The sequence below is a fragment of the Staurois parvus genome, unplaced genomic scaffold (assembly GCF_062004578.1).
Source record: "Staurois parvus isolate SC_StPar_1 unplaced genomic scaffold, SC_StPar_1.0 ptg000021l, whole genome shotgun sequence".
NCBI lineage: Eukaryota > Metazoa > Chordata > Amphibia > Anura > Ranidae > Staurois > Staurois parvus.
This window is the reverse complement of record NW_028317817.1, coordinates 15,838,403-15,853,156: the sequence shown is the minus strand read 5'-3', so window position 1 is coordinate 15,853,156 and position 14,754 is coordinate 15,838,403. Positions and strand designations below refer to the sequence as shown.

Sequence of the window (14,754 nt, the reverse complement as noted above, 5' to 3'; positions counted from 1 at the left end):
CTGCCATGCTGTTTTCGCCACATGCAGCCACAGAAGCCACCACACGCAACACAATGTTAAAGGATTTATGGTGTATTCCCCACACACCCCATGTACACATCAACACTGAGGCAAAAAATAATTAAAAATGTGGAAACAATCAGACATAATCACCAAAATACCACTGCCCCTAGTGGTGATCTTAGGTAAAGGATCCAGGCAGCTTCTAAAAACAGAGTTCATGTCCCTAATGAAGGAGGGCGAAAGAAAAAAAAAAAAAAAAAAAGAAAGACGAAGAGGGAGGGACACTTCTAGCCAAGCATCCCTAAAAACAGGGTGTACCCCCTTCTATGGGTACTAGAAGGCTATCTGGACTCACCATTCTCACTGAAGGATTAATCTTATTAAAGCGATGAATCAAACCTTAACACATTACAGTGGGCAATATCTCACAGGACCTTCAGAGACGTGATCCCTTTCGGAGGTCCTCTGCACTAGGCTCTGGTGTCCAGAGGGCATGCTTTCCAGACCACCCCTAAGCTTTGATAAATTCCCATGCTAAAGAAATAGCAGCCCAGTTTGCACTAGGTAGGTACCTGAGCCTGTTACGGGCTTGATAAAACCCTCTTACTGTAACAAATGGTTGAGCTTTAGTCCATCTGGAACCATCAACAAAACCAAAGAAAGAAAAACAAAAAACCCTACTACAATTTACTAATTAATACACAAATAAAAAATCTAATTTTTATTTACCTAGATGGTATATCATTTATTAGAAAAGCATACACAATAAACGTTTAAAGCAGACCTAAAATCTGAGAACAGACCTGCATATTTTAAGTTAATGCTGCCCTAACACTTCAAAGGAACACCATCACAAAAAATATTGTATTCTGATAACTGCAGTGGTTAATGCATATCATTTTATATTCCTTTTTTCCTTCCTATGCCAAATGTATTTATAATTTCCTCCACACAGACATGTAGGTCAAGTTGTCTAGTACAAGGAAAATGAGCTTGTGTATACAAACTGCTTTTCTCACCATACAAGTAAATAGGAATGCAAACACAGTTGTATACAGCTTAAAACATCAACAGCAAGTTAAATACACTTGAGAAAAAACTCTGAATGCTCTCAAACAGATTTTAAAGGCTAATAAAATGAGCAGTTGAGGCAACAGGTGAAAAAAAAAAAGCTGAAAGCACATGAATACTAGGTGACCACTGAAATCACTCCTCGCAGTATTCTTTTTTGTCAGAGCTCCTGTAACTCATTTGTGCTGAACAACTTGACCACATGTATAACACAGAATATATAAAAAAAAAAAAAAAGTTATGAGCAATATGAAGGGAAAAAAAAAATACAAGTGTTCATGTGACTGTTAACTGTGGCCGAGGTGGAGACCTACAACTGGCCCCAGTCTAGCACAGGTGTCAAGTATGAGCACTAGTTTTAGTTGAAGGTTAAAATGTTATGACAGATATGGCAGTTTAGTTTTTTTTTTATAAGGCCTTTTCCCACACTTTAGAGCTCGTAAATAACCTTTTATTTAATGAAACATTATATGCTCTCATCTATAGAGCTACAAAGAAAAAAAAATGCCAAATGCAAATTATTTTTATCCCAGACAAGTATATTACAGGATTAAAACCTAAATTGTAGCAGTTATTTTACAGATAACAAAAAAAAGTTGCATACAGAATAAGTGAAAGTGTATATCAGCTGTTTCATTTTTCATTAAAAAGAAAAAAAAAAAAAAGTACATAATCCAGGAACATAAAAATGGTATTCCCTGCAACAGTGCTATCTGAATCTCACACCTTTAGGCCTTAGACAAGCTGAAGCTAGTATGTACAATAACAATGTGTAACAGAAGCCTTCCCAAACCATATGCACTGCTCTCGGTCCATTTAAAGTATCCTTGATGCAGCCTATAAAAGGACCCTTAGGCTAGGCTTTAGCACAACTTAAAGCTTTTTGAAAAGATTACTGAAGTCTTGTTTGACATGACATTCAGCACTGCTCTTAAAATCTGTGTTTAACATTCCTATACTGGAAAAGAATTTTGCATTAAGACGACTTTAGAAAAGCTGGCTGTAAGTTTTGCAACAACTGCTTGCTGTACACACTTTAACATATTGAAGCTTGTATGTACAGGGCATAAAGAAGACCTGATAGAATATTGGCTACCACTGCTGAACGCTTGAAAACACTAGTTGCTTGGCTGTTATGCTACTCCAATGGCTTCAGTACTTTAGTTATGCAAGTATGCAAATCAGGAGTCAAGTATAGACTTGCTCTCTGTTGTGTCTAGTATTTTCAGACTGTGGTCAGCAGTGGAAGCATCCTTACCTCTCTCAGAAGTTTTCCCTAAAGGGTATGTGTTCTATAAAAAGAAAGCAGCTATTTTTGCAAAACAATCTAACCACATGAGAGCCTAACCAATTTGCTGTTGCATCACTTCTAACTCATTTTAGCCGGCGAGCGGATTTTGTTATACATTATATACAGGTGTTCTCTCCAAACCAAACAACATATAATGGTGCACCATAAGCACTGAAGAAACTCGCTTCAGCTGAGCAATTTAAACAGCAGGATGAGCCTTGGGAGAATGCTACAAAGATAGCTGGGAAATTGATTTGATCAAGAGAACCATATTCTTGGGACACAGTGGCATTTACTACAAGCCAATGGCCACACCAAGATACTTAAAGCAGAACTAAACTCTCCTATTCTTTATAGCCAAGGAAGCTCTCATCTTGGCCTCTGTTTCATATGCAGTTGCCAAGCTATTTAATGGCTTGACAGTTCTGTTAAGAGCCAACATAAGCACACTAGTAACTGTAATAGACATGCCCTGAAAGGAACAGTTTTTGGAAATTAAATCTGTGGGTTTAGCTCTGCTTTAATATCCAATATCCACGCAACACTGGATCCTTGTGTAAATTGTCCCTAGGATATCCACGAACCTCGGTAATCCCTTTCAAGGTTTTACCTCCTCATGGTTTCTTTTTAGAAGTGCATGGCAAGACAAATATAATAAATTGTACAAATGGACTAAATGTGGAATGAAATAAGTGAGAACAGTAGGCCAGTAAGAGACACAAACTGAACATTTACACTTACATATTTACAAAATGTATATGTATAGATTTAAATATAAATTTCATCTAATATTTACAAAAAAAAAAATAGGTAACATATACAAGGAGATCAACTTGTGCTTGTCAGTCAGTATGCATGTCATTAGCGGTTATCTACGACAGCCAACAAAAGCCTCATTGTATCTTGCTAGAGATTTTCTGCTCAGTGATTTCCGGCTCTTGAAAATTGGAGAGCTTAGAAATTCAGTATCTGTAAAGGGATCACCTCTCCGGAGTTTCCTAAAAGAAAAAAAAAAATGTCAAGTCCCAGATTGCTTTGTTACTTGACTACTTTAACTCACCCGAAATGCAGCCCTGGCCTCTTCATAATTCCAGGTAGAATGGGATGATTTTTTTTCCCTTTTTTAAATAGTCAAATACAACAAATCAGCCATAACCTTATGACCAATGACAGGTAAAGTAAACAACATTGAGTATCTCATTACAATGGCATCTGAAAGGGGGTGGGATATATTAGGCAGTAAGTGAGCATGTTGTCCATGATGTTGAAGTGCTAACAGCAGAAAAAACATAAGGCTTTCAGAGACTGACAAAGGCCAAATTGTAATGGGTAGAGGACAGAGTCAGGAACATAAGTTTGAGGTGTTGACTTGACTGCCAAGAATTCCAGATCACAATCCATGCTGGAAAAACTAATCTATGGTCTCTACCTCACAAATTACAGGACTTAAAAGTGTTGTTTTAAAAAAAAAAAAAAATATTAAAATAAAAAACACGATATCCAGTACTTACCTGCTCTGTAAAATGGTATTGCACAAGCAGACCAGAACCTCTTCTGGGGTCCCCTTGCCAGTGATCTTGGCTCCTCCTCTTTTCCGTGTGCCCACTCTTGAGCTTTGTGTCTATGGAGCCGCACTCCATAGACACATAGCGGAGCTTAGCCCCGCCCCCCAGCTTCCTCCTCGACAGCAACAGCAGCCAATGGCTCCTGCTGCTGCAGAGTCCCTATGTGAAGAAGAGGGGAGAAAAAGATTCAGACATACACAGTGCTGGGTCTCTTCTCCCCTCTCTTCCCCCTCACACAGGGAAGGGAGAGGACAAAAAGCTTTAAAACTTTTTTTTTTTTTTTTTTTAACCTTGCATTCCCTGCATTGAGGTAAAAAAACATTTTGGCTTTAGAACCACTTTAAAATGATCTGCTACTGACAGCTTGGTGCCAGATACCACAGATATCTTCAGAGGTCAAATTACCATAAATGCCTCGGTGGGTGGTCATAATTTTATACTGATCAGTGTGGGTGTGCTGGAATTAAAAAAAATTCCTACTGAATATTGTATAGATAAATTTAAGGTTACAACATTGGAATGTTAAGCAGATTCTTTGATGTCAAAAGGATAACCTCTTAAATCCCTACTGAACCATGGCGATTTATACAGCAATAAAATAAGATCTACTCTTAACTGGTGAGGTCTGCAGAAAGGGCCAAAATATACTGTACGGCACAGCCTGGAGACCCCAGACACCCTCGCAAAAAGCAGTGGCCTGGGCTCACGCACAATTCGAGACTTAGAGAGAAACTATTTTTTTATCTTAGACTGTTATAAGGGGAAATAGGAATGTTCTGGGTTCACAGGCTGGCACTTTGTTCACTTTCTAATGTTCTAGATGTAGAAATCTTCGGGGAAACTTTTCAAAAGACCACTCTTCTGCAATATCTTATCACATAGAATGTTTTTATGGGGTTAAGAATGTTTATAAGTTCCCCTAAACCCAGTCGAATAAATGCTGGTGAAAGCATGAGCAAATATGTATCTTTAATCCATATGGTGCGGTATTGCCAGAACATTAGAAGTCTCTGGTCTAGGGCATTTTATTAAACCTGGCTATAGATCAATTCCTCATGCCAAAATGAGAAACCTTAAACAGAAACTCACATTTCAGGAGCACATGGACAATGAAATCAGATAAAGCCCAGGTCCCAAGAGATAGCGGACTAACAGCCAGGCTGTTAAAGCAAACATTCAACAAAACAGGATGATAAGCCGGTCCTTAGAAAGACAGAAGATCCAGACAATCTGGGAGAGCCCACGGGGTGTTTGCCTGATGCTCTCAGAACCACGTTTGCCTGGGCTAGTTTGGGTGATGAGCATCACCAAAATGCATTCCACCTCAATCCTGTGGTGCAGGCGAGATAGTTTTAGAGAAGGAAAAATCATAGATCAGAGTGAACTGATGCCACAGAGTCTCCACAACACCCACTACAAAGTCTGAAGGATTCCTGGACATGGAGACAGACCATGTTTATTATCGAGCCTAGAAGCCCTGACATCTCTACCAACCTCCATTACAAGCAGGGTGGAGGGAGAAAACCAGCAGTACTTCACTTTGAGAAGTTCTGCTTTAATGTATGATTAGGAAATAATGGGATGTTTGGTTTACCTGAAAAATCTTTTTCTTGGAGAATTTCACAGGACATCTTCATATCCATTACAATAAGGTTATGCTGCCACCTTCTGGTGACTGGACTCTGGCAACAAAAAATACTGGTAATCTGCTTGCAAGCTAGGCATAGCTTCAGCCTTTTAGCAAGCCAGGAACAAAGAAAAAACGGGTGGGATTCCCATGTCCTGCGATGTACTCAAAAGAATTTGACAGGTAAAACAAAAATCCTATTTTCTTCATCATACATCTCAGGACACAGTATCTTCATGTCCATTACAATAGGGATATCCAAAAGCAATATGAGGGGAAGGCAACAAGCCCCCAAAAATAGTGAACCAGAACAGGTCAAACCCTCATGTAGCAGCCTGCAAGACTCACCAACCAAATTGCATCCCTAGTGGCTAAAAGATCCACTTAGTAAAAGTATGAACTAAAAACCAGGCAGCAGCATTACAAACGTGAGCTGCCAAAGCCTGATAATAGCCCAGGAATACTAACACTCCTTATAGAAAAAGCAGTCACTTAGAACGGTGGAACTTTTTGCAAGCGTGAGAAATAAGCAAACAGATCCATTGAGAATTGGTAGATCTGGAAACCGTGTGACACTTCCTTGGGCCTTCAGGACGCACAAATGGAATCAAACTGAAAAGTTGCAGCAGGCGACTTCAGGTAAAGCTTGACGACATGAACCACATCCAAGCTATCCACATCCACTTTTCTTGGACCAGGCCAGGATGATCAGAATCACTGGAACACTTTCTACCCAAATCCTACAAACCCTTGAACTTCGGTGTCTGAGGTTTAGAACAGAAATAAGGTAATACAATGTCCTGGAACAATCGAAAGAAGAGAGCACCTTAAAAAGGATGGCTGAGACTGCAAAACCACTTTGTCATGATGGAGTACCAGAAACAGTTCCTTACAGGCAATAGCAACCACTTCTGAAACATTAGTATTGGCACCGGGAATAACCTTCCATGTCAGATGGCCTAAGGGAATATCCCAGATGGGTTCAATGGAAATTTCTGCAACACAGAAGGTACAAATTTGGAGGTCCCACAGAATCATAACCAGTAGAACAATACACGTGATCCCTTGTACAAAAAGGCACACACTAAAGAATATGAAGCAATGGAGTCTGAAAGAGGATCGCCAAGGCCAAAATTTGACCCTTGTGTGTACTCAAGGCTAGGCTCTGATCAACATCAGACTGGAGGATAAACGAAGATGAAGTCCCCTAGCCCCACTCCAGTTTTGTAGTAAATATTCGTTGAAGTCACTTTCCCAGTCTTCAGCAGGGCAGGAAAGACTGAATTAGAGACTCCCCTCTCTCTCAGGACCCTGGTTTCAACAGCCATGACAACATTAAAGCCAGTGACAGAAAAAAAAAAAAAAAAGGATGGAAGATCAGGCGTTGTACCAGGCGGTCAGGTCAATCCAGTAGGGTCCATGGGTTATCCAACAAGTTTACGGCCTTTCTGGACCAGGCCAGGATGATTATAAAATTACTGAAACACTTTTCATCCTAGAAGCTGTAATGGCAGGAGGACATAACGAAAGGAGAACCAATTCCACTGAGTTACCAGAGCATCTACAGCAAACGCTCAGGATTCCCGGTCCTGGATATTAATGTGTCCAGCTTTGCATTGAACCTGGACATCAAAAGATCCACATTTGGGGTTCCTGATCTTTGGCAGAGCTCTTCAAACACGTTTGGATGAAGAGCCCACTACCCAGAATGAGTCATTTGATGGGTGAGAAAATCCACCAATTTTCAGCCTTGATTACTACAGGAGAGGCTTCTCAACTCTCTAATACCCTAAGTAGGCAGAAGCGCTAAGACCAGGACTGGCAACTTGGTGAAAACTCTGGGAGCAGTGAACAGGCTGAATGGTAAGGCCACAATCTGAAAGTGGCAGTTTTTCACTGCAAACCACAGGAACTGTCAGAGAGGCAGGCATTTTTGGATGTGCAGATAAGCATTCTTTATATCCACAGATGCCAGAAAATCTCACGGCTAGAGGGAGGCAATCTTTGACTGCACTGATTACATCTGGAATTTCTGCACTCAGAGAAACTTATTAAAGTCTCTAGGATGGGGCAACATTGCCATTCTGTTTCAGACACGTGAACAATTTCAAGAAGAAACCATGGCACCTTTCACTCTCCAGGATGATCACTCCCTGAGACAGTAAGTGATTAAGTGCTTGAAAAAGAACAATCCTTTTTTGCATATTCAAAGAAAAATTTGAAACCATAAAAACACAGAAAGGGAAGGTTCTGAATTTCCAGTTTGTAACCTCGAGCCACTATGTTGCAGAGCCACTTGTCCACAATGTACCCCTGCCAAACATCTGCAAAAGATATACAAACAGCCTCATACCCCAGAAAGTGAGGGCACCTCTTAATTGTGAAGGGGACTTGTCTCCCAGCATAGAGGATTTTGGAGTTGGTCTTTTTGCGGAACCGAGCCTGGGGTTTGGAGTTGGAAAAGGAATGCTTCTTGGAAATAAAAAAGTAGAAGCCTGCAGTTCAAAAACCTGCCTCTTTTTCTAATTAGCAATAGGGTACTTATGCCAACAGTTACCTTTTGGTTGCAGTTATCCAGAGCAGGTCCAAACAAACATTCCCCATGAAAAGATAACATTCAACCTGCTTCTTTCAAGGTAACTCTACTGATCACCAATTCAGCCATAAGATTCTGTGTATGTGCACCGACAGGTGAGAGTTGTTGAATGGAGTTAGTTAAGGCATCCACCAAGAAATTAAAAGGGCAAGGGGAAAATCCTCCATGTATTTGCACGACCCAGTATCCTTGTAGTCAGGAGTCTCTCTCTTTCTCAATATCCAACGAGCCAAAACCTTGATGCTTTGACAATCTCACTGGCACAATCGTAGGTTGTAAGGTTGCCACTACAAGGGCAAAAATGAGGCTTTGAATAAGGCTTCAAGATGTTTGTCCGAAGCATCCTTAAATATCATGATCTCATCCATTGGTACCATGAGACAGACATACAGTGAACTCACTCTTCATGGGATATTGTTGAGCAAAGCGTTTTGGCGGAACAAAAACACCTTTTCAGGATGAGCCCAGTCCATGTAGAACACATCTTTTAAATTAAGGTGTACAGGGATGGTTGGAGATGCTGTGTGGCAGGTACCACGATCCCAATCCTGTAATCTTTAAGGATGGAGGACTCAGAAGTAGTTATTTTAAGTTGTTCTGGACTACTTCATTGAGAAAACCCACAAAACCTTTTGAATTGGGGATAAACCTGGACCAAGGGTTTCCTCTTGTGTAGATTCCTTGGAAGAGGAATTCTCACACTCTTCCAAAAAAGTGAGAGCATTTCTGCTTGCGACCAAAATGGTCTAAATTGGAAAAGATTCTGGAAAGATGGTGTGTTAACCCAGTAATAGCAGAGAATCTTTCCTTTGACACAAAGGAACTAGAGAAAGGGACCGAGAAGTAGTGGAAAGACCAGTGAAGCGAATGGAATCAGAGCCACGTGGAACTGAATCCCAGGGGATATACTGCAAGGGGAGCTACGTCCAGAATCCTCCCGATAAAGAAATTTGGGAACGCTTTACAGCCCAATCCCCGCCCCAATCTCTTTTGTCCGAAGTCAGAGGAGAGGGTGTCTTTATAATCAAATACCCATGCTGGTATGCACTAAAAAAAGGTAAGACTGCCAATAAAGTGCTACCTTTGCTAGTAAACGGTTCGCCCTCCCTTAGAACAGCAGTTAATAAGAATACCACTGCACTTCTTAGAAATAACTAGTAGTGCTGGCTGCAGGAGAATGCTGCCTCTGTTACCAGTCTTGTTCTCATGTGGAAGCTTCCCATGTGGCAGCCTCCGACAATCTCTGCCACTCCTGTGACTTCATTGGTGTGTACTGTGCCTGTGTGATCGCAGCGCAAGTCTTGGTACAGAAGCAGATGTTGACAGAGGAAGATTTCAACCCCTTGTAGTGGTGCCAAGAGTCTCCCAGTCTATCCCCAAGCTCCACCACTTATATAGCATTCAGGGAGGCCAGTAGAGGCAGTTTAGAACTGCGCACAAAGTTGTAATAACACGGACGCCAAGGGGAGGGGGAGGAAAGAGGCAAGGGTAGAAACTGGGGAGCCAGAAGACACTGGGATCAACTCAGCCCTACTCCAACTGGACAGCAGCATTAGGAGAGCTACTACCAGGGCACTCACCAGTCTGCACTGCAGGGTTCCCCAGGGGGGGGTCCAAATTTCACCCATTACAGTGGGCTGTCTCCCCAAGGGCCTTCAGGGACACAACATCTCAACTGGGAATAACTGCCTGGACCCATAGTGAAACCTGTCAGTCTACAAGACAACATATCACTGCACAGGGTCCCTTTACGCAATCCACTGCTGAACGGCAAGGTCGCAAGCAGTCCCTGCATGTCCAATCATGGGTCTGGGCACCAATTCATTTACTGCTGTAGGCAACAGATCCAGATAAGCCAGTCTCCTAATTCCAAATAGAATCTTGAGAAACTCAGCTAAAAAAACTGAAGCCATGTCGAGCTGGGAGTGGATGTCTTGTCACCATCACGACACCTGAAGGTGGCAGCATAACCCTATCACAGTGGATATGAAGACGGCCTGTGTCCTGAAATGTATGATAAATAAATATAATTTGCTTTTTCCCTAATTTTTACTATCACGTGGAGCTCAAAAGCCGCCTATGTGATAGTAGCAACAGGCCCTCTTTAAGTGGTTAATTAAACAGAAATGAGCACTTCAGGGTGCATTCTCAGTAAGAGAAGATCAAAACATTCCATCCTTCATTTGCAGCAGGAGACAGTTAGGGCTCACTTCTACATTGAAACAGACCATGCGCACGATAACCAATGGATGTAAAAGTGTTTACTGATAAAATCTTCCAGCCCCCCACCCAGAGCTATCTTCAGAAGATGATGCAGCTACACACATAGAACATTATTCTATGTATATGATATAGAACATATGAATATCTTCTGAATGGGGAATTGCACAGGGAAATATACAGACTGATCTGCAACCCTTGATATGTGTTCCTGCAATAGTCAAGAATCTCTACCTCAAGATGTGATCGCCTATAACAAAAGTAAGTGATCTAAACAAGGATATAAATATCCATGGCAGGTCAATGCAGCCAAGAAATTAGGTGAAGGTCTAAACTCTGGAATCCCCAAATGAGCAACAAATAAGATATAGTCAGTCTGGTGGCACCCTACAGAAACATTAACCTTACAAATGCTTTTGTAAACAAACAAAATGTCAAACACATAAGATGTTTCACTCACTTGCTGAGATTTGGCTCTGCATAATTAACTGTTACTGTACACCTCCTTTTCCTCATGGAAGTTCCTGACAGCTTCCGGTCACCATCATTTGAAAATGGAAAAGAATGTTTCTTTGTTTCTTTGCTTCCTGAGCACAAAGACAAATTAGTGACATCAGAAAGGCTGATCCGCTGAGCTGGTAATGCTCCTTCAGGTTCATCTGAAAATATATATAAGCAATTAAAATATTGTATTGCAGTTAGGAGACAGCTGTGTAAAGGGTGGGAAAATAAAAAAGAAAATTCACTGAAATCACTAAGCAGCGAGGTAATCATAAGTGGAGCAAGCATGTATCTTTGTGGCCTTCCCACTACACAAGTGACTGATGAGTCGCATTTTAAAAGCAACTCCTTTGCTGAGCCAATCATTTAAAGACTTTCAACTCCTTTAGTAAATTAGCCTCCACATATTCCTTTAAGACCAGGCCTATTCTAACACTTTTAGTTTACATGTAAAAAAATATTTTTTTTTTTGCTAGAAAATTACTTAGAACCCCCAAACATTTTCTTTTAACGCAGAACCCCATGAAAATAAAATGGTGGGTTTTGGAATTTTTTTTTGTCACAAGGTATTCGTGCAGTGGTTTTTCAAACAATTGGGAAGGGGGGGAAATACACTTTAATGCACAACACAATATAATGCCCAATTGTTTAGTAAAATATAAGATGATGTTACACTGAGTAAATGGATACCAGCCATGCCACGATTTAAAATTGTGTACGCCTGTAGAACGGCATCAAACTTACATGATCAATAGGCAACACTTTGAACGCTGTTAGAGGTTACCATCTGCCTTTATAGAGGAGCTCTGGTTCTAGAATTATTGCTCTTGATGGCAATATCCCACATGTAGTGTGATCGCTGTTTACGTACCAACGCATGCATTTGCCTTCACGTACAAGCATGGTGGTCAGGGAATCGGGGCTTTACATTTTTTTCTTTATTCTTTGAATTATCTTATTTTTACACTGTAAATCCCTTGTGATAACAATAGAGCATGACAGGACCTAAGATCTCTTATCTGGCCTTAAAAGCACCTGAACAAACCGAGATCAGTTTGAACAGATGTTTTCCCAATTAGCTCTATGATCAGCTGGCAGAACTGCCAGTTTCAGTCCTTGACTTCCTGGTGGAACGGGAGAGCCCAGAGAGGAACTGAAGGGCAGCAGGAGGATGAACCCTCCCCACCGCCTGTAAAAGCGATCCAGTGGTTAATTAGCCGCTAGGATCACTTATACATTGAAGAGCTTCGGTGGCTCTAAAGATACCGGGTCATGACTGCAGCTGATCACTCAAAGTGCCGCAATGTACCCATATGTGGTTAGGTTAAAAGTTACTGACCAACAGAAATAGCTATACAAAATATGTGGGCAGCACAGTGGCTATATGGTTAGCACTTCCGCCTGGCAGTACTAAGACTGTTGGTTCGAATCCCAACCACGGAACCACCTGCCTGGAGTTTGCATGTTCTCCATGTGCGAGTTTCCTCTGGATACTCTGGTTTCCTCCCACACTCCAAAAACATGCTGGTAGGTTAATTGGATCCTGTCTAAAGTGGCCCTAGTATGTGTATGTATGAATGTTAGTTAGGGACCCTAGATTGTACACCCCTTGAGGGTTAGGGACTGATGTGAATGTACAATATACTGTATATGTAAAGCGCTGCGTAAATTGACAGCGCTACATAAGTACCTGTAATAAATATATAAAAATAAATATGCCAGGAAAATAAAATTAGCAATAAAGATGATGTACCTAAACTTTTGTCTGCAGGGAAAATTAAATTATCTTGATCCACGTGGATGTCTATGCTATGTTCCACTTTTACATCCTTATATGCATATTTTAACAAGGTGTTCTCTTTGTTTCTTTCCTCTGGCTCTGCAGTTTTGTTTAATCTGGTTTGAGGATTCTCTCCTTGACCATTCATACTAATTCTTCGATTTTTCTTTGCGTTACTGATATCTGCAAAGGATGTAATGCAAAAGTGAAGGTTCTTTATCACAGCAATAAATGAAATTACCCACAAAATAGTCACTACGTAATACAGTATGAAAGTGCAACGCTACTTATACTATATCATAATGTGCTAGTGCGATCCCAAAGTGCAAAAACGCCAACTGACATGCATATACCTGTGAACATAGATGTGGCTAAACTGACAGACTGTATTAAAAAAAATGAAAAATAAAAAAACCTTAAAATAATAATACCAAAACATACATGAAAAACACTACATCAAAATGTCCATAAAGCTCAAATGAACCCCAAGATCTGTGGTTGGAAAAAAAGTGCATAGTACAATACCTTTCTGATTAGGGGAAGTTAGAATTCAGAGACATAGTTGCACAGTTTGTTTGTTTTTTACTCCGAGTCACTGGATTTTCTTGACCACTTGACCTCTGGAAAGTTTTACTCCCTTCATGACCAGAGCATTTTTTGCTATTCAGCACTGTGTTAATTTAACTGGCATTTTGTGTCATGCAACACTACACAAATACAATTGTTTATCATTTTTTTTCACACAGATCTTTCTTTTGGTGGCATTTATTCACCACTGGGTTTATTCTTTGCTATAGAAAAAACCCAAAAACAAAAAAACCCCCAATAACTAAATTTTGAAAACATTTTTTTTCAAACTTTTGGTTATAAAATTTGCAAATCTTTCATAAATTTAGGCCAAATTGTATTCGGCTACATTTCTTTGGTAGACATAACAAATCAGTGCATATTATTTAGCCTGTGTGAAAGTCATAGTGTTTATAAAATGATATAAAAGATTTGAAAATTGATCAGGCCTGATGTACTGGCAACCCATCTTCTTTCTTGTGGCCCTAAAATGCAAGGACAGTACAGATACCTTCAAATTACCTTTTTGGAAAATAAACACAGTTAAAAAGGTATTTAGAAAGAGGCACAGTTAGTTTTCTGAATTTGTAATTTTTCAGAAAATAAAAAAAATTTGGTTTTCTTCCCCCACGTTTTTCTTTTTTATACATACGGTTACCAGAGCAGTATAGCGGCATCATATAACTGGTGTGGCGGTGACCAGGGATACTGACTGGTGACATTATGTAAAAATAATAATAAAAAAAAAAAAACTGGAGGGGGGGGGGGGGGGGAGGTTAACAGGGAAATCTGTGTTTTTTTTTACACTGTTATTGCTGTTACAGTGATGATCACTGTAACATTGATGGTTTGTACTGTCATGAATACATTTCTTTCATAAAACAGCTGACCTTGCTCTAGTGATGCTGTGATTGGCCTACAGTTCTCACATTGTACTGGGTGATATGATTGGCCCAGGTACCATGTAATAGTTGTGGGCCAATCATGTCAATGTAATGTAAAATGAACCTGCAAGGAAAAAGTTACATTTGTGTGTAACCTATTCCAGTCTTCTGCATCCCTGGTCGTGGAATCACTGTCCTTCCCAGAAGATTCTAGGAAAAATACTTACAGGTACATTTTTACCATAATATTGGGTGATTTTTTTTTTTTTTTTTTTTTTTTTTTTAAAGGGGAAGGGGCCTAGATAGGATAGGTGGACTTTGAGCCATTGAATCTTGTACAATTTGAAAAAAATGATTAATGATTTTCCAAAGGTACAGGGAAATCACTTTTTCATCAGTTGTTTGTTCCGAGAGGAGTTCAGCTTTAAATGGGAAAGTCCAACCAAACATAACCATTATTAACTACCGTTAATATACATGGGCCAGACGGGAGCAGCGCAGGAGTGGGTTGCTGTTCATAAACGCGCCCACATTTTCAGGCTGTGCGAACTCCCTGGGATCTGAACACCGATCGCTGTACTGGACATCTGTGTGAGGTCCCGAACATGTGATCACTGATTGGCCAATCAGTGATCACATCAGCAGTGGT

General features: G+C 40.4%; 1 protein-coding gene across 1 annotated transcript in view; it reads right to left on the bottom strand.

The window, feature by feature from the left end:
• Positions 1-718: 718 nt before the first annotated feature.
• The window catches only part of SGO1 (shugoshin 1), a 39,077-nt gene continuing 25,041 nt past the window's right edge, over positions 719-14,754 (bottom strand). The window contains exons 8-10 of the mRNA XM_089691077.1: positions 12,628-12,837; positions 10,834-11,032; positions 719-3,363 (exon numbers count right to left, since the gene is read on the bottom strand). Coding sequence (XP_089547203.1) covers positions 3,234-3,363; positions 10,834-11,032; positions 12,628-12,837 — 539 coding nt within the window. The 3' untranslated portion in view covers positions 719-3,233. The remainder of the gene's footprint in view (positions 3,364-10,833; positions 11,033-12,627; positions 12,838-14,754) is intronic.